Here is a 25,094-nt window from a genome sequence, read left to right on the forward strand (position 1 = left end):
GCCTCCCCTCGCAGTTCCGCCCGGCAGGGGGCGTGCCCGGCCTCTCCTCGCAGTTCCGCCCGGCAGGGGGCGTGCCCGGCCTCTCCTCGCAGTTCCGCCCGGCAGGGGGCGTGCCCGGCCTCCCCTCGCAGTTCCGCCCGGCAGGGGGCGTGCCCGGCTTCTCCTCGCAGTTCCGCCCGGCAGGGGGCGTGCCCGGCGCGGCTCTCGCGAGAGCGGCGCGGCCCCGCCCGTCCTGCCCGAGGTGGCGGCGGCCGCCGTGAGCTGCGCTGCACTGCCGGCGGCTGGGCCCGGCCCGGCTCGGCGCCGCCATGGCCTCCGACAGCGATACCGAGGAGTTCTACGACGCGCCCGAGGACGTGCACCTCGCCAGTGCCTCCCCCGCGCCGTGAGTCCGCCGCCCTGCCCTGCCCTGCCCTCCTTCGCGCGGCCCGGAGGGGCTCGGCCGCCCCCGGCCCCGCTGCAGAGCGCCTGGGCGCGGCGGGAGGAGGAGCAGGGCTCTGCCTCTCAGCCCCGTGCCTGCCCCTGCTGAGGGCAGAGGCTCGGCGGCCGCAGCGGGGTCCTTGGGCCGCGCTGGCCGCGGGGCTGCTCCCGGCGGGCTGGGGGGGCCAGGGCCGAGCCCGACAGCCGGGAGGGTGCGAGGGAACCGAGCGAGTGCCGCTGTGCTCTGTCCGCCTCGTGGGGATGGCAGGGGCCATTGCCTCGGCGAGATCCTCGCTGCCTCTGGGGCAGCAGTGGGGAGCTTGTAGGGAAGGCTTCTGGAGATGGAGCTGGGAGCAGCGGAGCTGATCCTTGAGATGTGATTAAAGTGACTCATTCGCCGAGGGAAGGGAAGAGGAGAAGGTTCTTCAGCAACAGGCTAACTGTTGCTGCCTGCAGGACGGCTCCTGCTCTGCGCGGGCAGCTGTTTCGGGTGCTGTTGCTGTGATGCTGCTGGTGCTTAGCCCCTGCCTAGCTCTGGGAGTGAAGGTGTGGCAGTTCCTGCTGCAGCTCGGAGAGGTGGCACTGCCGTGCTGATGGCAGCCAAAAATGCTCCCTCTCTTTCAGTCTCTCTTTCCAGGTGTGTGCTAAGCAGCTTAGAGCTTGTGGCAGTTCATGGAAGCAATCAGCCAGGTTAGAAGAGACTTCCAGGATCATCCAGTCCAACCCTATCACTCTGCTTGCTGTGTAGCCTGCACCAGACCCCTCCATAATCTGGGTCTGCAGTGTGAGGTGTCCTGCAGCTGGTTCAGAGGGCAGGAAGGTGTGGGCTCTGGGAGCTCTCCATCTCATAATGGACTGAGGGCTTGCCTTGATCTGCGTGGCAGTGGGCACTGGGTGCTGAGAGCAGAGAGGAAAGGCTACATCTCTGCTCACCCACACATCCTGTGGCAAAGCTTTTGTGGCCTAAGCTGCTTCTATAGCTTGGAGAAGAGCACATCTTGGTGGGCAGCTCTGCAGGATGTGGTGAGCCTAATTCACAGAACCCCAGACTGCTGGGTTGGAAGGGACTCCTCTGATCATCTGCTCCAGCCTTTCTAGGTGGCAGTGGATCTAGCACCCTGGTAAGCTAAGCCTTGAAACTGCCCAGTGTAGGGGACTCCACTGGGACTCTAATGTCCCTGGGAGGTGATTCCAGTGTCTGACTGTTCTTGTGGGGCAAACATTTCCTTCTGAGCTCCAATGGACCATCACCCTTTGTCTTTTCCATGGGACTCCTTGTAGGAAAAGGAGCTTCCATCCTCCTGGTAGCCACCTTTTGTACACTGGTCCATGGTGAGAAGGTCTCCCCTTAGCCCTCTCCTCTGCAGGCTGAACGAGCCCAGCTCTCCCCTTGGCCCTCTCCTCTGCAGGCTGAACCAGCCCAGCTCTCCCCTTGGCCCTCTCCTCTGCAGGCTGAACCAGCCCAGCTCTCCCCTTGGCCCTCTCCTCTGCAGGCTGAACCAGCCCAGCTCTCCCCTTGGCCCTCTCCTCTGCAGGCTGAACGAGCCCAGCTCTCCCCTTGGCCCTCTCCTCTGCAGGCTGAACGAGCCCAGCTCTCCCCTTGGCCCTCTCCTCTGCAGGCTGAACCAGCCCAGCTCTCCCCTTGGCCCTCTCCTCTGCAGGCTGAACCAGCCCAGCTCTCCCCTTGGCCCTCTCCTCTGCAGGCTGAACCAGCCCAGCTCTCCCCTTGGCCCTCTCCTCTGCAGGCTGAACGAGCCCAGCTCTCCCCTTGGCCCTCTCCTCTCCAGGCTGAACCAGCCCAGCTCTCTCTGTCTTTCCTCACATAGCAAACTAACAGTGCTTGTGAGCTGTTGCTCCAGCTGCTTACCTTGCCCTGGCACTAGCTATCACCAAGCTCTTCTACCAGTTGCTTCAACTCGAAGGTAATTGAAACCAGCTGAAAACTAGAAATAGCAGAAACTCCTCAGTAAATTGAAACAGCTGCAGCTTGGCAGGGTGGGGACAGCAGAGGGTGAAGGCTTGGAATGTGCATGGCCAGGAGCCACAGGCAGGAAAAGGGAACCAGAGCTTTTGGTAGGAGTGAGGCGTTCAGTCTGGCCCCACTGCACATCCTGTCTTGTGTCTGGTGCAGTTACAGCCACGTGGCTTGGGTCTGCAGGTTCCCAGCACCTGTAGCCGGGCAGAGCTTGGGTCTGCAGGTTCCCAGCACCTGTAGCAAGGCAGAGCTTGGGTCTGCAGGTTCCCAGCGCCTGTAGCCAGGCAGAGCTTGGGTCTGCAGGTTCCCAGCACCTGTAGCAAGGCAGAGCTTGGGTCTGCAGGTTCCCAGCACCTGTAGCAAGGCAGAGCTTGGGTCTGCAGGTTCCCAGCACCTGTAGCAAGGCAGAGCTTGGGTCTGCAGGTTCCCAGCACCTGTAGCAAGGCAGAGCTTGGGTCTGCAGGTTCCCAGCACCTGTAGCAAGGCAGAGCTTGGGTCTGCAGGTTCCCAGCGCCTGTAGCAAGGCAGAGCTTGGGTCTGCAGGTTCCCAGCACCTGTAGCAAGGCAGAGCTTGGGTCTGCAGATTCCCAGCGCTTGCAGCCGGGCAGAGCTTGGGTCTGCAGGTTCCCAGCGCCTGTAGCCAGGCAGAGCTTGGGTCTGCAGGTTCCCAGCACCTGTACCCAGGCACAGCTTGGGTCTGCAGGTTCCCAGCGCCTGTAGCAAGGCAGAGCTTGGGTCTGCAGGTTCCCAGCACCTGTAGCCGGGCAGAGCTTGGGTCTGCAGGTTCCCAGCGCCTGTAGCAAGGCAGAGCTTGGGTCTGCAGGTTCCCAGCACCTGTAGCAAGGCAGAGCTTGGGTCTGCAGGTTCCCAGCACCTGTAGCAAGGCAGAGCTTGGGTCTGCAGGTTCCCAGCGCCTGTAGCAAGGCAGAGCTTGGGTCTGCAGGTTCCCAGCACCTGTAGCAAGGCAGAGCTTGGGTCTGCAGATTCCCAGCGCTTGCAGCCGGGCAGAGCTTGGGTCTGCAGGTTCCCAGCGCCTGTAGCCAGGCAGAGCTTGGGTCTGCAGGTTCCCAGCGCCTGTAGCCAGGCACAGCTTGGGTCTGCAGGTTCCCAGCGCCTGTAGCAAGGCAGAGCTTGGGTCTGCAGGTTCCCAGCACCTGTAGCCGGGCAGAGCTTGGGTCTGCAGGTTCCCAGCGCCTGTAGCAAGGCAGAGCTTGGGTCTGCAGGTTCCCAGCACCTGTAGCCGGGCAGAGCTTGGGTCTGCAGGTTCCCAGCGCCTGTAGCAAGGCAGAGCTTGGGTCTGCAGGTTCCCAGCGCCTGTAGCCAGGCAGAGCTTGGGTCTGCAGGTTCCCAGCACCTGTAGCCGGGCAAAGCTTGGGTCTGCAGGTTCCCAGCGCCTGCAGCCGGGCAGAGCTTGAGAGGCTGAAGCCACTCCCTAGAAATTAAAAGCAGGAGGCTTTTTAGTTTCCTGCTGCTCTTCTGGAACCTGTTAGAATGCATCAAGGCAGCCTACTGACCGCTCTCAGGTTGAGCCAAGTAAGGAGGGGGCCTCAGAGGGCTTAGTTTGCAGCAGGGACACTGAATCTGGAAGGGAGGCTGCTGTGGAAGCTGTGCTGACAGCATGGAGAGTGGTTTCTCTGAAGAAACTCAGGTTTCTTAGGGGCTGATGTCCCATTTACAGCAAACACTTCCACTTGGGACCCACAAAAAGGGCCCCACATACCTCCTCTTTGTAGGAAGGGCAACTGAGAGGTAGTTTCCATATTGTCCTGTGTGCTGTGAGGCATTTCCTGCTCCATTCAGGGTTCTGATGAGCAGCAAACGACACTCGGGAACCCTTCCTGGCAGCTTATGCTGCAGGCAGTTTCTGGCAGGGTGGTGCAGGTATCTTTGCACTCACTGAGAATGTGGGGAGCTTCCTCTCCCTCAGCCCGAGGTCCATGTGGGGAGGTTTAAGAGCTGCTGATACACAGCTGCTGCAAGGGATGGCAGCTGTCTGCATCCCCTTGTTGACCTCCTTGGTATTTATTTGCTTTGTTGGTTGTCTCGTGGTGTGCAAGGGTGGAGTTTTCAAGCTGGCTGTAAGCTCCCAGTTCCTGCTGCGAGTCACTGAGTGCTGGTGCTTAAGCTCCCCTCCTAGCAGAAGCACCATCCTCAAGGCCACAGGGATTCAATGCTGGTCAGCAGCCAAGGGGCAACAGGACGTGGGGCAACAGTCACAGACTGCAACTCAGGAGGTTCCATCTGAACGGGAGGAGAAGATTCCTTGCTGTGAGGGTGCTGGAGCCCTGGAGCAGGCTGCCCAGAGAGGCTGTGGAGTCTCCTCTGGAGATTTCCCAAACCCAGCTGGCCAGTGTGGTCCTGAGCAAGCTGCTGTGGGTGCTCCTGCTGTGGCAGGGGTGCTGGGCTGGGTGATCTTTGGAGGTCCCTTCCAAGCCCCACTGTCCTGTGGCCCATGCTCTTTAAGACTTCATGAGCAAAAACTGTACCACTTGTCACAGATTGTCTCTTTCACAGCATCACAGAGTGCCAGGGGCTGGAGGGGACCTCCAGAGCTCCTCCAGTCCAACCTCCCTGCCAGAGCAGGATCAGCTCTACCAGGTCACACAGGAACACACCCAGGCAGGGTTTGAGTATCTCCAGAGAGGGAGACTCCACAGCCCCCCTGGGCAGCCTGTGCCAGGCTCTGTCACCCTCACAGGGAAAAAAAATGCCTCCTCATGTTTCCATGGCACTTCCTATGCCTCAGCTTCCACCACTGCCCCTTGGCCTGTCCCTGGGCATCACCCAGCAGAGCCTGGCTTGGCACTCCCCTGCACATCTTTATAGACATCCATGAGGGCTCCCTCAGGCTCATCCTCTCCCAGCCCCAGCTCCCTCAGGCTCTCCTCATAACAGAGACGTTCCACTGCCTTCAGCACCTTTGTGGCTCTGTGCTGGGCTCTCTTAAGCAGTTCTATGTCCCTCTTGAGCTGAGGGGCCCAGAACTGGACACAGCACTCACTAGGGCAGAGCAGAGGGGCAGGAGATGATAGATGGTCAGGTAGTGCCTCTGAATTGATGACTTGAGTGAGGTGAGGTTTGCTTCAGGCAGATGTCTGGAGCTGACTGCATCCCCTCTGGCCAGGCCTGTGTGCTTCACTTCTGCTTTCTGCCTGTGTGGAGAGTGTCCATCTGCCAGATCACTGTGTCCCAGCAACATCTGGTGCCAGATCAAACATCTGGGTGCCCTGGTGGGCTGCTCAAGGAAGGGATCTATTTGTGAGGGAGCCCAAGGAGCAGAGAGGGAAAGGCAGGGTGACAGAAGATGCCCTTATTTAACCTCTGTCACTCTGCTTTCAAGGCTGTGACCACAGAACAGACTTAGGAGAAGACTCTTAGACACAGTGGCATGAAGTCTGCCCAGAGGAGGAAGTCAGTCTGGAGGGAAGGAGACCATGAAGTCAGGCACACTTGCCTGGATTCAGGCGTGTGGCAGACTCTCTGGCACTTTGATTGTGAGAAAACAATCCCCCTGCTCTGAAACCCACAGCTCCAGCCCTGGCAGCCTGAGCATCCTGTGGCTGACAGGAAGGGGTAAGGTTCTTCCTAGGCTGTGCTGAAAATCATTCAGAAAGGGCCCTGAGTTCAAGAGATGCTGTAGGCAATGAGCAGGCTCCCCTGGAACCTTCGTTTGAATGTTTAGACTCCAGCTGGAGGAGCCCTGCCTTGTAGAGGTTTCTCTGCTGCTTTCCCTGAGGCGTCAGCTGTGGCCTCAGCAGGGCAGAGTAGAAGGGCAGAAGAACCTCTCTAGACCTGCTGGCCACACTTTTCTCCATGCAGCCAGGACACTGATGGCTTTCTGGGCCACAAGGGCACGTTGCTGTCCCGTGGAGAACCTACTGTCCACCAGAACTCCAAGGTCCATCTTTGCAGAGCTGCTTCCCACCTGTCCTGGTGCAGGGGGTTGGCCCTACCCTTGGCCACGTTGAGCTTTGTGAGTTGCCCTGTGCCCAGCTCTGCAGCCTCTCCAGCAGAGCCTGCCTGGGTGCCAGCCTCCCTCCTGGCTGAAGCCCTTTCCACCTGTGAGCACACCTGCTCTGCAGCAATGCACATCCTCCCCGGAAAGCAGGCTCCTGGGCCCTCACCAAGGCCGTTCCTGCCATTGTTATCTTCATTCTGGAGAGCTAAGTGGCTTTGTTTTCTGTCCCAAAGCGTGCTGCAAGGTGGAGCATGTTTCCAGTGGGTGGGAGGTTGGAGCTAGCTGAGGTGGGAATTGCTGCTTCCTAGACTCTGGTCACTGCAGGGCTGAATTTGGCAGCTGAATAAATAACACAAGGGGGAAAAAAGCTCTTCCTGAGGTTGACTTTCAGATTAAGCAGGTGTCTGGTTTGTTTGGGCAGGTGAAATGGGATTTTGCTTTGCCTTTTGTTTGCTCTCTGTAGATAACCTTGAAGCTCTCCTCCGTGAAGCTGGGGTCACAGTGGTGTCGTGTAGGAAAAGCTGAGGTGGAAGCAGTGCTTAAATTCTGCTCTTCAAATTCTGCTCATCAGGCTAGACAGCAACAGTAAGGCTTTGCCTTTCATTCCTGTGGCACACAGAATCCTTTCAGCTGCAGGAGACCCCCAGGATCATCCAGTCCAGCATCAACCCAGCCCCACCACAGACACCAAACTCTGTCACCAGCTGCCATGGCCACAGGTTTCTTGAACACCTCCAGGCATGAGGACTCCACTACTTCCCTGGGCAGCCTCTGCCAATCTGACCACTCTTGCACCAGAGAGCCATTTTGCTTCATCTCCAACCTAACCCTCCCCTGGCACATGTTCAGGCCATTTCCACTCCTCCTAGCACCTGAGACTAGGGAGCAGAGCCCAACCCCCACCTGCCTCCCACCTCCTCTCGGGAGCAGTGAGCTCTGCCCTCAGCCTCCTCTTCTCCACACTGCACACCCCCAGCTCCCTCAGCTGCTCCTTCCCAGCCCTGTTCTCCAGACCCTTCCCCAGCTTTGTTGCCCTTCTCTGGACCTGCTCTAGCCCCTCAGTGTCATTGGAGTGAGGACCTCAAGCTGAATGCAGGATTTGAGGTGCAGGTGTCTGTGTTCCTGCCCTGCAGGGCTGCAGACCTTTCAGAGCACGATCAGTGTTTGGCCATTGTCTGATCTGCATATCAACCCTGCCAGACTCTCCTACTGCTATACATACTCTCCCAAACCCTCCAGCCTCTCAGATCCTGTGTCCATAAGGATTGTGGCCCAAAAGTAAAAGAGGAGTGGAGAGCTCTGGTACTTTGAGGTGGCTGGGAGGGCCATTTTAAGGTCCTGTTGAACTACAAGACTTCAGCCATCAGACTTACCCTGTGACTGGCTTTGTAAAGCACAAAGCACCTCAGGCATGGTCAGTTGCTGCTTGTGACCTTGCAGCTCAAATAGTCTCAGGCAGCCCACTCAGTTTCTTTGGCTGTGCTGTACTCTGAGGGTGGTGTTACTGGCCAAGGGTTGTGGCAGCTCTGCAGTGGTGTAGAAGGGTGTAGCTGCAGTCAGAAATGTCACCTTGACATGAGCTCTGTGTGTGCTGTACCAGCTGTGCACCACCTGGGCTCTGAAACCCTTGGCACAGAGTCACTGAGTGGCTTGGTTTGGAAGGGACCTCAAAGCTTATCCACTTCCAGCCCCTGCCACGGGCAGGGACTCCTCCCACCAGCACAGCTTGCTCAAGGCCTCATCCAGCCTGGTCCTCAGCACCTCCAGGCAGGGGCAGCCACAGCCTTCCTGAGCAATCTGTGCCAGTCTCTTCCTACCCTCACTCTCAACAATTTCTTCCTCATCTCCACTCTCACTCTCCCCTCTTCCAGCTCAAAGCCATTGCCCCTCAGCCTGGTGCTTCCAGCCCTTGTTCAGAGTCCCTCCCCAGCTCTCCTGGAAGGCTGCTCCAAAGTCCCCCTGGAATCTTCTCCAGGCTGAACAGCCCCAGCTTTCCCAGCCTGTTGCCATAGGAGAGGTCCTCCAGCCTCTGGTCATCACTTGAGCAGTAGGAAGCAACATCTGTTTTAGTCTGAGCATATTTTCCACCTAAGTACTTAGCCAGAGAGGTCTGGAAGGGCAGCAGTGTGCTTCGAGGCTGTGTTTTGCAGTACCTGTGGAGGAATGGTTTGCCTCTGCCATAGGTGGTGCAGTGTGCTCCTTGGTGGGAGGTGTGGTAACAGCTCAAAGCCACAGGGATGACTTGGGGGCTTGAGCATCTCCCCTACAAAGAGAGACTGAGAGCCCTGGGGCTGGTTAGTGTGGAGAAGAGAAGGTCTGATCAGTGTGTACTAATAGCTGAGGAGTGGGGGTCAGGTGCAGGGGGCTAAGCTCTCTTTGGTGGCCACCAGCAGGACAAGGAGCAATGCATACAAACGAACAGAGCAGGTTTCACCTCAACACCAGGAGAAACTTCTGTACAGTGAGGGTGGCAGAGCCCTGGAGGGGAGTCTCCTTCTCTGGAGACTTTCCAGCTCCACCTGGCTGCATTCCTGTGTGCCCTCCCCTGGGTGGTGATGCCTTGGCAGGGGGGTTGGGCTGGAAGAGCTCTGCAGGTGCCTTCCCACCGCTGCAGTTGTGTGATCTCTTTGCAGCTGGGGGGTTTGCGTTCTGAGTTGTGAAGTCTGAGCTCTGCCTTAGGCAGCAGGACCCGACTGAACCCCAGGCAGTACTGTGGAGGCTGCCAAACCACACATCCATTGCACACAATTCCTGCTCCTGTTGCTGAGGAGTTCCAAGAGCAAACCTGAAAGTACCTCGGGAACCAGAAGCTCTACCTGGGCTGTAGCCTTCCCTGGCTGACAAACCTGGGGCTGTCTGGGAGACAGAAGATGTCTTTGTTTTGCAGGGCAGAGCACTTCAGCTCGCTCCGTTTGGCAGGCTAGGGGTAGGTTTTGCAGGTCAGGATTATGCCTTCAGGCAGCGTTAAGGATGTTGTGCATCTTAAATGTCAGGGTCTGGAGAGCAGCAGCTAGGTTCAAAGTGTTGGATTACTTCTAGCTGATATCTTTACATCCCAATCCGTGGTGCTTTGCACTGTGCTTCACTCTGCCGTGGGAGTGTGAGCCTTTCCTCTTGGGGTGGGAAGCTTTCAGGCAGTGAAGAGAACTGAAGTTCTTCACAGTGGGAAGGGAATGGCTTTCTTTTTCAGGAGGCAGTGTCCCTTGGAACTGTGGGTTTGGAGGCAGAAAGGGGCTTGGGCTCTTCTGCCAGGCACCCAGGGACAGAACTAGAGGATACAGCCTCAAGCTGTGCCAGGGCAGCTTCAGGCTGGATGTTAGGAAGAAGTTCTTCACAGCAAGAGTGATGGACATTGGGATGGGCTGCCCGGGGAGGTGGTGGAGTCCCCATCCCTGGAGGTGCTCAAAAGGAGGCTGGATTGAGGCACTTGGTGCCATGGGTTAGTTAATTAGAAGGTGCTGGGTTGGACTCCATGATCTCCAGCCTGGTTAGTTGTGTGATTCTGTGACCAGACTGAGGTCTTGTCTGTAAGGCTCAAAGGTGTTGAGTGTCACTGGGCTTGGTAGCCAGCTGGCATGCTTGTAGAGTCCAGGCTGTAGTTCCTTGGGATTAAGCTTTTAAGGAAGCAACCTGTCACTTGGTCTCAGCTTGTGACTAACAGCACAGCCCAGGCTGGAAGGGAGCTTGGCAAACCCTCTGAGCCAACCTTTCACCTTCTGTAGGCAGGAGAAAGATCCTGTAGTCAGAGAAAGCAAGAAGTAACCTTCTGAAACTGTGCACATCTTGTGGGAAAAGCAAGCTCAGGATAGCAAGAGCTGACTGCTGACTGCCTGGGCTGAGTGGTGACCCGGGGAGAAGTAATTAGTTGGTAGCATTCCCCCAGGACACCTCATTCTTCCGTGTAATTAGTGGAGTTAAGGGGGGGGAGTGGATGCTGATGGCAAAGTGCCTGGCTGAGAGCATGCACTCTGGGAAGCAGTGCAGAACTAGTTCCCTCCTTTGGGAAGGCAAACAAGCCACGTTTGTGCTGGGGAACACACACAGGGGGTGCAGAGCAGATCACCTCTGAGGGTCCCTTCCATGAGTTGGTAAGAAGATGTTGTGCTGCTTGTGCCCTGGGACGGGGCAAGGGATGCAAACTGCAGCACAGGAGGTTCCAGTTCAACACGAGGAAGAACTTCTTGCCTGTAGGGGTCCCAGAGCCCTGGCACAGGCTGCCCAGAGAGGTTGTGGAGTCTCCTTCTCTGGAGCCTTTCCAGCCCTGTCTGGATGTGTTCTGTGTGCCCTGAGATAGATTCTATGACCCTGCTCTGGCAGGGGGGGTTGGACTCGATGATCTATAAAACCCATAACATCCTGTGAGCCTGTAGAGAGGGTGAAGGGCACAATGACTCCCCTGGTGCTGCTTCTGCAGCCTGGAGTTCAGGCACTCGATCTGCAACCTCCTAGAGCATTTTGAGAGGCAGCTGAGGGAGCTGGGGCTGGTTAGTGTGAAACAGAGGAGGCTGAGGGTTAGGGTTAGGTTAGCTCATGGCTGGCTGCAGCTACCTGAGAGGAGGCTGTGGAGAGGCTGCTGCTGGGCTATGCTCACAGGTGACTGGGGACAGAACAAGAGGGAATGGCCTCAAACTGCAGCAGGGCAGGTTTAGACTGGGCATTAGGAGATATTTTTTCCCAGCCAGAGTGGTCAGGCACTGGGATGAGCTGCCCAGGGAGGTGCTGGAGTCACCCACCCTGGCTGTGTTTCAAGGTGGTTTGGCTGTGGTGCTTGGGGCTGTGGTTTAGGGTGAGCCTTGCAGAGCAGGGCTCTGGGCTGGGCTTGGGGATCCTGAGGGGCTCTGCCAGCCTGGATGGTTCTGTGGCTCTGTGCTCTGCCCTCCCTGATGCTCTCTCTGCTGCCACAGTTTAAATTCTGTGCAGTGTGTTGTGAAACTTGTGCTTGGGAGAGCCTCAGCCATAGCCTCGGGTGAGAGGAACTGGGAGGTGCTACCGAGAGACTTCCAGGGACTGTAAAAGCTGTGGATCTGCACCTTGTAGACTGCTGGGGACTTGATTTGAAGCTGTTTGGTCTTAGGCATTCACTTGGTTGCTTGTCTGAAGCATGCAGTGCTCGGTGTGGAGGAGGACAGCACTGCAGGCTGCTTCATGGGAAGCTTGCTGTCAGGATGCCTCCTTTCTGCTGGAGCTCTGTCTAAGTCTGTCTTCTCTTTCCAACAGGTCACCAATCAAACTTGGATCCCCCCATGGATTCAAGGTGAGTTTCTTCTTGATCTCTCAGCTGCTTGTTGATGAGCACAATATTGAGCATTTGGACCTGCAGCAGATCTAGAATCACAGAATGGCTCAGGTTGGGAGAGACTTCAGAGATCATCTACTCCAAGCCCCCTGCCATGGGCAGGGACACCTCTCAACTAGACCACATTGCTCAAGGTCTTGTACAGCTTGGCCTTAGACATCTCCAGGTAGGAGGCAGCCACAGCCTGCCTGGGCAGCCCGTTCCAGACTCTCACCACCCTTGTACTGAAGAACTTCTGCCTCAGCTCCAGCCTAACCCTGCTCTCCCTCAGCTTCAAACCTTTCCCCTTTGGCCTGGCTCAGACACCCACAGCAAAAGTCTCTCTGCAGCCTTCCTGCAAGATCCCTTCGGGCACTGGCAACAGCTCTGAGGTCCCCCCTGGAGTTTTCTGTCTCCCAGGCTGCACCCCCCCAGCTCCCTCAACCTGTGCTCACAGCAGAGCTGCTCCAGCCCTGGCACCTGCGCAAGAGGAAATCCTGGGCTTGCTTTGCTGTGGGGAGCAGCAGTTGCTTGTGTCTCACATTCCAGCTTTCCTTTTATCTGGGCTGTGTTACTGTGGCTTGAAGCTGCCTTTATCCCGAAGCACAAACGTGCCAGGGGGTTGAGCTTTCCTTAATTACTGGGCTGCCTTCTTCCCAGTGATTTAGGAGTAGCAAGCAGCTCTCTGCAGCTTTTGGTCTCCATTTACGTGCAACATTTGACTTTGCTCTCTTCTGTCTTCAGCAAACTCTGAGTGTCTGTGCTTGCAAAGCCTCCCCTTCAGGTGATGTGGAGATCAAAGACTATATTTAGCTTACCGAGGCAGCGCTGCCGCTGCCCACGCAGGTAATTGCTGTGCTGCATCTCTGCACGGGGAGAGCGCAGCAGCAGCTGCCGCACGTTAGCTGGGTGAGGACCTGGATCCTTGGCCAAACAGCACTGCTTTGCTGGGCCTGGCAGGGCCAAAGTTGGTGCTGTGCAACACTGCCTCACGCAGCAAAGCTCACCCTGCTGCCTGCAGGGCGCTGGGAGGTCGCAGGGTAAATAGTGCTGCTGAGGTGGCAGCGGCACCCAGCTCTGAGCAGGCTCTTTGCACCAATGCTGTGTCTTAATGAGCAGAGCTGTAGCCCCTCCTTTGTGCTCTGTTGGTGTCCCTTGAACAGTTGAATGTGCCATCTGCAAGCCTTGCAAGAAGGGGCTCTGCCACCCGTGCAGCTGGGTGCTGTTCCCCCAGGGCTCACTGCTGGGTCGCTTCTCTTCAGTGACTGTGAGTGGTCTGCAGGAGAGGATTGGTGCTCCCTCGGCAGGTTTGCAGGTGACAGCAAATTGGGTGGGAAGGTTGGGCTGCTGCAGGGTAGGAAGGGTCTGCAGAGGGACCTGGCCAGGCTGGATCCATGGGCTGAGGTCAGCTGTATGAGGTTCAACAAGGCTGAGTCCAAGTCTGGGTCCTGCACTTGGGTCACGACAACCCCATGAAGGCTCCAGGCTCGAGGCAGAGTGGCTGGAAACTGCCCAGCAGAGAAGTACTTGGAGCTGTTGGTTGACAGCAGCTGCAGAGGAGCCAACAGTCTGCTTAGTGGATAGTAAGGCCTGGATCAGCAATGGTATGGCCATCAGGAGCGGGGCAGGGGTTGTCCTCCTGCACTGGGCACTGCTGAGGCCACACCTTGAGTCCTGGGTTCAGATTTGGGGCCCTCGCTCCGAGGAGGACACTGAGGGGCTGGAGCAGGTCCAGAGAAGGGCAACAAAGCTGGTGAAGGGTCTGGAGAGCAGGGCTGGGGAGGAGCAGCTGAGGGAGCTGGGGGTGTGCAGGATGCAGAAGAGGAGGCTGAGGGCAGAGCTCATTGCTGTCTGCAGCTCCCTGAGAGGAGGCTGCAGCGAGGTGGGGGTTGGGCTCTGCTCCCTAGTCTCAGGTAAAGAAATGTCCTGAACTTGTGCCAGGGGAGGGTTAGGTTGGAGATTAGGAGGAAATCCTTTGGTGCCAGAGTGGTCAGGGATGGGCAGAGGCTGCCCAGGGAGGTGGTGGAGCCCCCATGGCTGGAGGTGTTCATGAAACCTGTGGCCATGGCACTTGGGGACAAGGTGTAGTGGCCATGGTGGGGTTGGGTTGAGAGTTGGACTGGATGATCCCGGAGGGCTTCTCCAACCATAACAGTTGTGTGGTTTTGACTAAACTCAGTGCAGGCCCTGACCTGCAAAGCTACCTTTAATGCCTTGACTGAACTCTTAGCTGTGAACTTCTGCCTGTTCTTGTAGGGTTATTGTCTGTGTTTTGGAAGTCTTTTCCTATGTCCCTTGCTCAAAGCTCTTCCAAAGCCATTTTCTGCAGGTGGCAAGGGGATTTCTCTGCTTGGAGTGATATCAGTGGAGTGAATGTGTGACTAATGGTATAGTTTGTCTTGGAATGGCTAAGAACTGTTCCCTAAGTCCAAGGTTTAACAGGGGTGTGAGCCCAAAGTCAACACAGTCAGAAACTAATCGAATGGGCTCCTGCAGCTGCTGGTCACCCTGCAGGGCTGCAGTCCTCATACCTCTGGAGGTAGATTTTAGTGATAAAGCAAACCTGAGCTTGCAATGGGATCAGGAAATCTTTTTGGGAGGTTGGAGAGGAAGTGGAGAGGGAGGAAGAATTGTTCCATAGCTGCAGCTGTGTCTGCATGATGTGGTCAGAACTCTCCAAGGATTGTGGGGGGGGTTCAGCTGTATCAGGAGAAGTTACTCTGCTATATTGCTTCTATCTGACCAGCTAAGCATCTGAAAAGAGGCTGAGGAGAAATGCCTTGGGTAGCTGTACTAGGAAGTCACTTTCAAACTTGCCATGGTCCAAACCACCTCTGGAGAGCAGCAGGTTAAGGTGGAGCTTAGGCTTGTGCATAGCAAAAGCCATGGAAGCAGAATTAAGTGCAAAGCCTAACAGAACTAGGTTAGAAGGGTACCAGCTGGCATCTGGGGGCTGCAGCTCTGGTCACCAAGTGGGCTGTGCAGGATGGCAGAGTGGAAGAGGTAGCATGGAGATGAAGTTCAGTCTCTCCTTGGATGTATATAGAGTCAGGACTTGGCTGTACACAGCTCTGAGCACCAGGGACTCTGTCAGACCTGCAGTACTGAGTCCTGTTCTGGGCTCCCTGCTTCAGGAGGGACATGGATATACTGCAGAGTGTCCAAGGGAGGCTGTCACAGAACTGTCAGGGTTGAAGGGACATCAAGGATCATCCAGTTCCAACCCCCCTGCCACGGTGTATAGGGTTAACACTCCTTAACCCTATACACACGGGCAGGGACACCTCCCACCAGCACAGCTTGCTCAAGGCCTCATCCAGCCTGGCCTTGAACACCTCCAGGCAGGGGCAGCCACAGCCTCCCTGGGCAACCTGTGCCAGTCTCTCCCCACCCTAGCTCACAACAATCTCTTCCTCATCTCCACTCTCACTCTCCCCTCTCCCAGCTCAAAGCCATTGTCCCTTGTCCTGCCACTCCCAGCCCTTGTCACAAGTCTCTTCCCAGCTCTCCTGCAGCCCCTTCAGGTACTGAAAGGCTGCTCTGAGCTCTCCCTGCAGCCTTCTCTTCTCCAAGCTCAACAGCCCCAACTCTCCCAGCCTGTCCCCACAGGGGAGATTTTCCAGCCTCTGACCATCTTGGTGGCCTCCTGTGGCCCCTCTCCAGCAGCTCCAGGTCCTTCCTGTACTGAGGGCCCCAGAGCTGGAGGCAGTGCTGCAGGTGGTGTCTCAGCAGAGCAGAGGGGCAGAATCCCCTCTCTTGTGCTTTATGGCGTCTGATTTGCTGTAACTTTGTTAGATCTCCTTTCTGTAGAGCCATCAACTTAGGTCTTGCTTTGGTTTTTTCTTTCCATAGGATACAAACAACAAACTCCAGAAAGCTGCAGATGAAACCTTTGCACCAGAAATGAAGCAAGATGATTCAAAAGAGGTTAGTTAAAGGTTGCTTTGTGCTTCCAGCCTCACACTGGCAGTATGAAAGCATTAAAAAGTTTGAGGATGAGGACTGATGAATACAGGTGAGAATTTGTCGTTGCTGGTAGTGAGAAGGTTCATCTAAAAGCAGTTAGGAGTCACCAGGGTTGGAATTTGCAGAATTACAGACTTCATCATGGGTGTCCTTTACAGAGCTGTAGTCACAGGCTGCATTGGGCTGGAAGGGACCCTCCGAGGGCATCTGCAGGCAGCAGGGACAGCTCCAGCTGGAGCAGGCTGCACAGGGACACAGCAAGGCTGAGCTGGAATGGCTGCAGGGATGGGGCCTCAAGCACAGCCCTGGGCAGCCTGTGCCAGGCTCTGCCCACCCTCACTCTGCACAACTCCCTCCTGATGTCCAACCTAACTCTGCCCTGCTCCATTTCCAAACCATTGCCCTCAGCCTGTCCCCACAGCCCCTCCCCAGCCTTCCTGCAGCTCCCCTGTAAATGTTAAGATGAAGCTCTAAGGTCTCCCTGCAGTCTTCTCCTCTCCAGGCTGCATAGCCCCAACTCTGCCAGCCTGTCCCCATAGCAGAGTGGCTCCAGCCCTCTGAGCACCTTGGTGACCACCTCTGGACCCTCTCCAGCAGCTCCATGTCCTTCCTATGTCAAGGGCTTCACAGCTGGCCCCAGCCCTGCAGCTGAGGTCTCCCCAGAGCAGAGCAGAGGGGCAGGATACCCTCTCTCCAGCTCTGCCCACACTGCTTTGGATGCAGCCCAGGCTGCCCTTAGCCTTCTGTGCTGCCAGTGCCCACTGCTGGCTCCTGCCCAGCTTCTCCCCACCAGCACCCCCAAGGCCTTCTCTGCAGGGCTGCTCTCAGTCTCATCCCCCCCAGCCTGGGCTGATCTCCAGGGCTGCCCTGACCCAGGGTGCATGAGAACTCTGAAGAGTGAACAGCTTTTACTTCCTAGCTCTCCTCTCCACGCATGTTAAAGAGGGATGGAGATCAGCTCCTTGGGTTTGTGTTTGAGATGTGCCTACTTCTGCAGCTGGGCTCTAGGCTCCAGAAGTTCTGAACCAATTTGCTTGGACAGCCAAAGGGACTCCTCAGTGGAAGAGCTGTTGTGGTGTTGTAGAGGCTGACTGCTCAGCGTGCCCTGGGAGGATGTGCTGTCAACAGTGGCATGGTTTCGTTCTCTTGCAGATCATTGACAGTATTATAGAGGAAAGCCAGAAGGCACAGGAGCTGGATGGTGACTCTCTAGCTCCTGCAGAGGCAGAACTGACTCTTCCAACTCCAGATGCAGATGCTTGGGTCTCTGGAGCACTCATTGCTAGTCCTATGCCAGAAGTCCTAGCTGCTAAAGTGCCACTCCAGGAAGATCCTGCAGAACCTGTCTGTGGGGACACTGAATTGGACTCAGGGAAGCTTTTGTTTACTTCGGAGCAACAGGGAGCTGCTAAACTACCGAAAGGCACCGATTCCACCCACCATAAACCGGCTGAAGCTGAAGCGCAGGAAGGGACCTCGACGACTGAGGAGGACATCCCAGACAAAAGAGAGGCCAGCACTTTAGAGCTGATGGCTTCAGATTTATCTACCAAAGACGAGGAGGTGCCTCCGGCAAAGCCCCCGAGGCAGCTCACTGTAGAGCCTGACATAGTTGCTAGCACAAAGAAGCCTGTCCCGGCGCGGCCACCGCCTCCCACCAACCTTCCTCCCCCGCGCCCGCCGCCGCCGGCACGGCCAGCGCCACCGCCCCGCAAGAAGAAGAGCGACCTGGAGATTGAAGTGCAAAAACCCGGTCTAGAAGGCAAGTGTTCTGCTTTTAGGGGGCTTCAGGTCTTGCTTTCAGTGCTCCTTTTGTGTCCTGAGTGGAGAATCGCTCAGGGAATCCATGGAATGGCACCGAGCAGTTGGAGGGCAGAAGATTCTGTGCTGTATAAGCTCACTTCTTGTTTGCAGTCTGTTACAGTGGCTGACTGGGCTGGGGCCAGCTCTGAGAGTACTCCTTGCATAGGAGCATGGAATGGCCTGGGTTGGAAGGCACCTTAAAGATCACCCAGTTTCACCCCCCCTGCCATAGGCAGGGATACCTCCCACCAGCCCAGGTTGCTTCAAGGCCTCATCCAACCTGGCCTTGAACACCTCCAGGGAGGGGACAGCCACAACCTCCCTGGGCAGCCTGATCCTGAGTCTTGCCACGCTGGTGCTGAAGAACTTCTTCCTAAGGTCCAGTCTAACCCTGCTCTCCCTCAGCTTCAAACCATTCCCCTTTCCCAGCTCAAAGCACTCAGTCTGGCACTCCCAGCCCTCATCAAAAGTCCCTCCCCAGCCCTCCTGCAGCCCCTTCAGGCATTGCAAGGCTGCTCTAAGGTCTCCCTGCAGCCTTCCCCAGGCTGAACGACCCCAACTCTCCCAGCCTGTCCCCACAGGGGAAGTTCTCCAGCCTCTGTTACTAGAATTCCAGCAGTCTGGAGCCTATGGCAGGTGCTGGGATCCTCTTTCTAATCCAAATCTCTTTTCAGTTTCTCGAGAGGCCTTCCCAGCTGGTGGCTTTTTAACCCCAAATACAGTGACAGAAGGTGTGCCCAAAGATTCTCAGCCTTCTTTGGACCTGGCCAGTGCAACCAGTGGAGACAAAATAGTCACTGCACAGGTACTGGGAAATGCTTGGAAGTCCAAGAGCTGTAATGGTTGCTGTTGCTCAGTGCCACAGCAGAGGTCATGTACTGAGGATGTCTTCTGTCTGCATGTTCTCAGGAAAATGGGAAGGCAGCTGATGGCCAAACAACAAATGAAGTCCTTGGACCACAAAGACCCAGGTCTAACTCTGGAAGAGAGCTGACAGATGAGGTATGAGGGTGGTCTGTGTATCATAATGCAATCTCAGGCTTGCCTCTTCAGTCTGTTGGATGAATTGGGGTAGTCACAGAATCACAGAATGGTAGGGGTTGGAAAGGACCCTGGAAGATTGAATCATAGAATCAACCAGGTTGGGAGAGACCTCCAGAGCTCAGCCAGTCCAACCTATCAGGGCAAGGCACCCAGAACACATCCAGGGGGGCTGGAAAGGCTCCACAGGAGACTCCACAGCCTCTCTGGGCAGCCTGCTCCAGGCCTCCAGCACCCTCACACTGACAAAGGTTTCCGTCCTCTTGCCCTGGCACCTCCTCTGCTCCAGCTGGCACCCAGTGCCCCTCGTGCTGCCCTTGGCCAGCCCTGGGCACAGCCTGGCTGCTTCCTCCTGATGCTGCCCTGCACATCTTGAGCACAGCACTGAGGGCAGCCCTCAGGCTGCTCTGCTGCCAGCTGCCAGCCCCAGCTGCCTCAGCCTGGCCTCCCAGGAGCTGTTCACTGCCTGCAGCAGCTTGGGGGCTCTGGGCTGGGCTCTCCCCAGCACTTCCCTCAGCTCCTTCTTGTCCTGAGGGGCCCAGAGCTGGACACAAGATTCCAGCTGTGGGCTCAGCAGGGCAGAGCAGAGGGTCAGGAGACCCTCTCTGACCTACTCACCACAGCCCTTCTAACCCACCCCAGGATGCCCTTTGCTTTCTTGGCCACAAGGGCACACTGCTGGCTCATGGACATCCTCTGGCCACCAGAACCCTCAGGTCCCTTTCCCCTGTGCTGCTCTCCAGCAGGTCAGTCCCCAGCCTATACTGGGCTATGGGGTTGTTCACATGTCACTGCTTGTGCTCTGATCCACTACCTTCTGTGACAAGGGACACAGACAGGAGTGGTGGCTTGCTGGCTTTGTCCACCTGGGCACTGTCATGTGTGGGATTTGCCTGTGAGTTGGTGTTTTTAGCTCTGCAGACACATGGCAAGATGTCAGTGTGAGGAGTTCCAGCAACCTTGCTGCTTTGGCATGCAGCTAAAAGGGGAGGAGTCACTAAAAGAATGATTTTCCTGACAGAAAAAGTCATTTCTCCAGTTAGAAACTTGCCTTAAGCCTGATGATGTTAGCAGGCAGCTGCCAGCTCTCGTTTTCATTGATCCCTTACAGCTTTTCTCACTGTTGCTAGCAGCTGTATGTGCTCAGGAGATGCTCCAAAAAACCCCTTTCCCCCTTGTCTAGTGCCAGGGAGCTCTGAATGCCTTTTCTTTGTACACAAAAGTTGTCTTTGACTGTATATAAGCTACAGCTGTTAGTGTAGCTAACAGGGGAAGACTTCAGTGTGTCTTCATCACAGAATTACCTGGACTTGAAGATCTTCAAGTCCAGTTGTTAGCCTTACACTGCCAAGTCCTTGACTAAACCACATCCCTAAGGACTACATGTACCTGACTCTTAAATCCAGGCATGGGGACTCCACCAGCTCCCTGCCAATCCCTCACCATTCTTGGTACCAAAGACATTTTGCCTCAGCTCCAACCTAACCTTCCTCTGGCACAAGTTCAGGCCATTTCCTCTCCTTTCATCACCTGAGACTAGGGAGCAGAGTCCAACCCCTAGCTCACTGCAGCCTCCTCTCAGGGAGCTGCAGACAGCAATGAGCTCTGCCCTCAGCCTCCTCTGCTCCACCCTGCACACCCACAGCTCCCTCAGCTGCTCCTCCCCAGCCCTGTTCTCCAGACCCTTCTCCAGCTTCATTGCCCTTCTCTGGACCTGCTCCAGCCCTTCAGTGTCCTTCTTGGAATGAGGAGCCCAAAACTGAAGCCAGGACTGAAGCTGTGGCCCCTCCAGAGCTGAGCACAGGAGGACAATCCCTGCCCTGGTTCTCCTGCCCTCAGTGTTGCTGGTGCAGAACAGAATGGTGTGCCCTCCTTGCCCACCTGGGCACAGCCTGGCTGCTGTTCAGTTGCCTCTCACCCTGTGCCCCCAGGGCTTTCTCTGCTGTGCAGTTTCCAGCCACTCTGCCGCAGGCTTGGAGCATTGCTGGGGTGGCTGTGAGCCAAGTGCAGGACCCAGCATTACACAGCATGTCTGGTGGGAGCATGCAAGCTGTCAGGCAGTGGTTGATGTCTCTACAGCTGCATTTCTGGTTGAAGAAACTGCAATTTGTGATGACCCTGTGTGAGTGGCTGTTGTGCTAACCTGCTGAGGGCAGTTTGACCCTGAGATGGGTCTTTGTAAGATAGAGCTGTGGTCAGCTGCACAGGACCAGGCGAGTTCTGCTTTGCTCTATGCTTTGCAGACGAATGCAGTCATTTTGATTTCACAACTGAGTTGGTTTTATTTCCTTCCCCACAGGAAATCCTAGCAAGTGTCATGATAAAAAACCTTGACACAGGTGAAGAAATCCCCCTGAGCTTGGCAGAAGAGAAGCTGCCCACAGGGATCAATCCCCTAACTCTGCATATCATGAGGAGAACTAAGGAATACGTCAGGTATGGACGCTGGGAGCTTGCAGCTCTTTGTGGTAGCCTCACTCTCGTGGGTTTCACAGACATGGAGGCTGCCCTTAGCTAGGTAAGGAGAGTCCAAATCCATCTCTGACTGATTCCCAGTTGCCTGTGAACCAGGCTGTTTGCCAAACTGTAGAAGCTACTGATCTTGCTGGGACTTGACAAGGCAGTAGCTGTATCAATGCCTGATTCAGGAGACTGCTCCTCTGAAGATGCTCTCAGTGTAGCTGAGCTTTTCATAGAATCAAGCAGGCTGGCAGAGAGCTCCAGGCTCAGCCAGCCCAACCTAGCACCCAGCCCTGCCCAACCAACCAGACCATGGCACTCAGTGCCCCAGCCAGGCTTGGCTGCAACACCTCCAGCCACGGCCACTCCACCACCTCCCTGGGCAGCCCATTCCAGTGCCAATCACTCTCTCTGACAACAACTTCCTAACAACATCCAGCCTAGACCTGCCCTGGCACAGCTTCAGGCTGTGTCCCCTTCTTCTGCTGCTGGCTGCCTGGCAGCAGAGCCCAACCCCACCTGGCTACAGCCTCCCTGCAGGCAGCTGCAGGCAGCAATCAGCTCTGCCCTGAGCCTCCTCTGCTGCAGGCTGCACCCCCCCAGCTCCCTCAACCTCTCCTCACAGGGCTGTGCTCCAGGCCCCTCCCCAGCCTTGCTGCCCTTCCTGCTTTTAAGAGACCTTTAGTTATTTCTGATGCCTAAACATGAGTCTGTTTGTCACCTTGGGTAGGAAAAGGCAGTTTCAAATGTCAGTCTGGTGGGTTTCTACAGCAGGCAGTCTGTGTGTTCTGCATGGTTGTATTGCCATTGGAAGCAACATTCTCTTTCACAGTGAAATGCTGTTAATGAATTTGATCTGTGAAAAGCAAGCTATGAGGACAAGGTGACCTCTTCCCAGTTCCTACTCAGATTTATTCTGCTTTTAGCTTTCAGGGCCTCACAGTGAGCTTAAGTTTGGGGAAGAAAAGACTTCACAGGGACTGTAGAGCTGCCTTGCAATGTCTGAGGGGATCCTGCAGGAAGGCTGCAGGGGAACTTTTGCTGAGGGTGTCTAGACACAGGCTGAGGAGTGGCTTGAAGCCGAGGGAGAGCAGGGTTAGAGTGGAGCTGCATCGCTGCACCCAGTAATTGGTGTTCTCAAATGCTGCTCCACCACTGTAAAGACTTAGAACGTTCTGTCTGGTTAGTCTCAAGGCTCCCAGGGAGGAAGTCTCCTGCCTGTCCTCAGTTCCCCTTCCCAGCGTTCACAGCACAAGGCAAGAGAGGGAATTCTGCCCCTTGACTCTGCTCTGCTGAGGTCTCACCTCCAATACCTCATCCAGCTCTGGCGTCTCCAGCAGAAGGACACAGAGCTGCTGGAGAGTGTTTGGAGGAGGCCACAAAGATGATCCAAGGTCTGGAGCAGCTCTGCTGTGAGCACAGGCTGAGGGAGCTGGGAGTGTGCAGCCTGGAGAGGAGAAGGCTCCAGGGGGACCTCAGAGTGGCTGCAGAGAGACTTCTTCTGAGGCTGTCTAAAGACAGGACAAAGGAGAACGGTTTGAAGCTGAGGGAGAAGTTCTTTGGTCCAAGGGTGGTGAGGCTCTGGCACGGGCTTCCCAGGGAGGCTGTGGCTGTCTCCTACCTGGGGTTCTCGAAGGCCAGGCTGAATGAGGCCTTGAGCAACCAAATGTAGTTGAGAGGTGTCCTTGCTGCTGGCAGGGAGGTTGGAGTAGATGATCTCTGAGTTCCCTTCCAAGCTGAGCTTTTCTAGGCTTTGCCAGAGGGAAGTACCTTTGGGTGCCCTGACAGCCTGTGCAGATTGAGGGCTGACATGGCTGTTGCATTGCTTAGTGTCACATCCATGTTTTTCCAGTGTGTTCCATGCAGGAGCAGAGCTGGCTCCTAGCAGCTCCTGCTTGCCTGTGTTGAGTGAGCTGAGGTTCCCTGTGCTCTGTTAACCAACTCCCTTCTGCCTTCCCCAGCAACGACGCGGCGCAGTCGGACGACGAAGACAAGATGCAGGCACAGCAAACTGACACTGATGGAGGGAGGCTGAAGCAGAAAACGTAAGCTGCTTTTTCGTGGCCCCACAAAGGACAGGCAGGTTTGGTTTTCCTAAGCTGAAGCTCCCCTTCTAACTTCTGAACACATTCTCCAAGTACAAGTGCTGCCTGAGCTCACGTAAGCACAGCGCTCTGCAGCCGAGCTGGGCTGCACGCAAAGCAGTGTAAGCAGCAGCTCAGGGAGGGCATTCTGCCCCTCTGCTCTGCTGAGACACCACCTGCAGCACTGTCTCTGGTTCTGGTGACCCCAGAAGGATGTGGAACTGTTGGAGAGGGTCCAGAGGAGGCCACCAAGATCATCACAGGGCTGCAAAACCTCCCCTGTCACGACAGGCTGGGAGAGTTGGGGCTGTTGAGCCTGGAGAAGAGGAGGCTCCAGGGAGACCTTAGAGCAGCCTTCCAGTACCTGAAGGGGCTGCAGGATTGCTGGGGAGGGACTTCTAACAAGGGCAGAGAGTGCCAGGCTGAGGGCAATGGCTTTGAGCTGGGAGAGGGGAGAGTGAGAGTGGAGAGGAGGAAGAAATTCTTGAGATTGAGGGTGGGGAGACACTGGCACAGGTTGCTCAGGGAGGCTGTGGATGTTCCCTCCTTCGAGGTGTTGAAGGCCAGGCTGGATGAGGCCTTGAGCAAGCTGTGCTGGTGGGAGGTGTCCCTGCCCATGGCAGGGGGGGTGGAACTGTATGATCCTTGAGGTCCCTTCCATCCCTGACAGTTCTGTGACAGCCTCCCTTGGACACTCTGCAGTATATCCACATCCCTCTTGAAGCAAGGAGCTCAGAACTGGAAGCAGATGAGCTTTAGTGTCCCTACCAACCCAACCCATGACAGCACTGACCACTGCCAAATTAAATGTTTACTGTAGGAAGCACTAACAGAAAGAGCTAAGACTGCCCTGCAGACCAGTTCTAGTGATGATCTGGAGCAGGGGATTGAGTACAGCAGCAGTAAGTTTGCAGATGACCCCAAGCTAGGAGCAGCTGTGGAGCTGTTGAAGGGTAGCAGAGCCCTGCAGAGGGACCTGGCCAGGCTGCATGGGTGGGCAGAGGCCAATGGGATGAGATTGAGCAAGGCCAAGGGCAGGGTTCTGCACTTTGGCCACAACAAGCCCAAGCAGCACTACAGGCTGGGGACTGAGTGGCTGAGAGCAGGCAGGCAGAGAGGGAGCTGGGGGTGCTGGCAGAGAGCAGCTGCAGAGGAGGCAGCAGTGTGCCCAGGTGGGCAGCAGAGCCAATGGCATCCTGGGCTGGCTCAGGAGCAGTGTGGGCAGCAGGACAAGGGAGGTTCTTGTGCCCCTGTGCTCAGCACTGCTCAGGCCACCCCTGCAGTGCTGTGCCCAGTTCTGGGCTCCTCCATTGCAGAGAGCTGCTGAGGTGCTGGAAGGTGTTTGAAGAAGGGCAGCAAGGCTGGGGAGGGGCCTGGAGCAGAGCCCTGTGAGGAGAGGCTGAGGGAGCTGGGGGGGTGCAGCCTGCAGCAGAGGAGGCTCAGGGCAGAGCTGATTGCTGCCTGCAGGGAGGCTGTAGCCAGGTGGGAATTGATCTCTTCTCCCAGGCAACCCAGCCTCAAGCTGTGCCAGGGGAAGTGTAGGCTGGATGGTAGAAGGAAGGTCTTCACAGAGAGAGTGATTGGCACTGGAATGGGCTGCCCAGGGAGGTGGTGGAGTGGCCGTGGCTGGAGGTGTTGCAGCCAAGCCTGGCTGGGGCACTGAGTGCCATGGTCTGGTTGGTTGGGCAGGGCTGGGTGCTAGGCTGGGCTGCCTGAGCTTGGAGCTCTCTTCCAGCCTGGCTGATTCTATGGGTCTGGGGTAGTCAGACATGGGAATTGCCCACTGTCCAGAGCTGAACCTGTTCCTTGTTTCCAAGGACCCAGCTGAAGAAGTTCCTGGGCAAGTCTGTGAAGCGAGCCAAGCACCTGGCCGAGGAGTACGGCGAGCGTGCCGTCAACAAGGTCAAGAGCGTCCGAGACGAGGGTAAGGGACTTGAGCTGGGCTCAGCTCTCCTGGGCTCCTTTTACCTTTAATGCAAAGCTTCCTTTATCCTCAGAGTTTCCAGACACCAGAGCCAGCCACGCTCTGCTGGCTTCTCCCACTGTGCACTCGGTGCTGTGGCCTGGGAGCGTTTTGAGGCCGGGGGTGGGGAGGATGAACTCCTGTAAAGG

The 25,094-nt window shown here is 56.4% G+C and overlaps 1 protein-coding gene across 1 annotated transcript in view; it reads left to right on the plus strand.

Moving 5' to 3' along the window:
* Positions 1-213: 213 nt before the first annotated feature.
* WDR44 (WD repeat domain 44) overlaps positions 214-25,094 on the plus strand; it is a 41,227-nt gene continuing 16,346 nt past the window's right edge. The window contains exons 1-9 of the mRNA XM_064159645.1: positions 214-385; positions 11,571-11,607; positions 15,481-15,555; positions 16,747-17,356; positions 18,072-18,202; positions 18,307-18,399; positions 20,738-20,874; positions 22,860-22,943; positions 24,800-24,906. Coding sequence (XP_064015715.1) covers positions 309-385; positions 11,571-11,607; positions 15,481-15,555; positions 16,747-17,356; positions 18,072-18,202; positions 18,307-18,399; positions 20,738-20,874; positions 22,860-22,943; positions 24,800-24,906 — 1,351 coding nt within the window. The 5' untranslated portion in view covers positions 214-308. The remainder of the gene's footprint in view (positions 386-11,570; positions 11,608-15,480; positions 15,556-16,746; positions 17,357-18,071; positions 18,203-18,306; positions 18,400-20,737; positions 20,875-22,859; positions 22,944-24,799; positions 24,907-25,094) is intronic.

The sequence above is a fragment of the Pogoniulus pusillus genome, chromosome 19, assembly GCF_015220805.1.
Source record: "Pogoniulus pusillus isolate bPogPus1 chromosome 19, bPogPus1.pri, whole genome shotgun sequence".
Lineage (NCBI taxonomy): Eukaryota > Metazoa > Chordata > Aves > Piciformes > Lybiidae > Pogoniulus > Pogoniulus pusillus.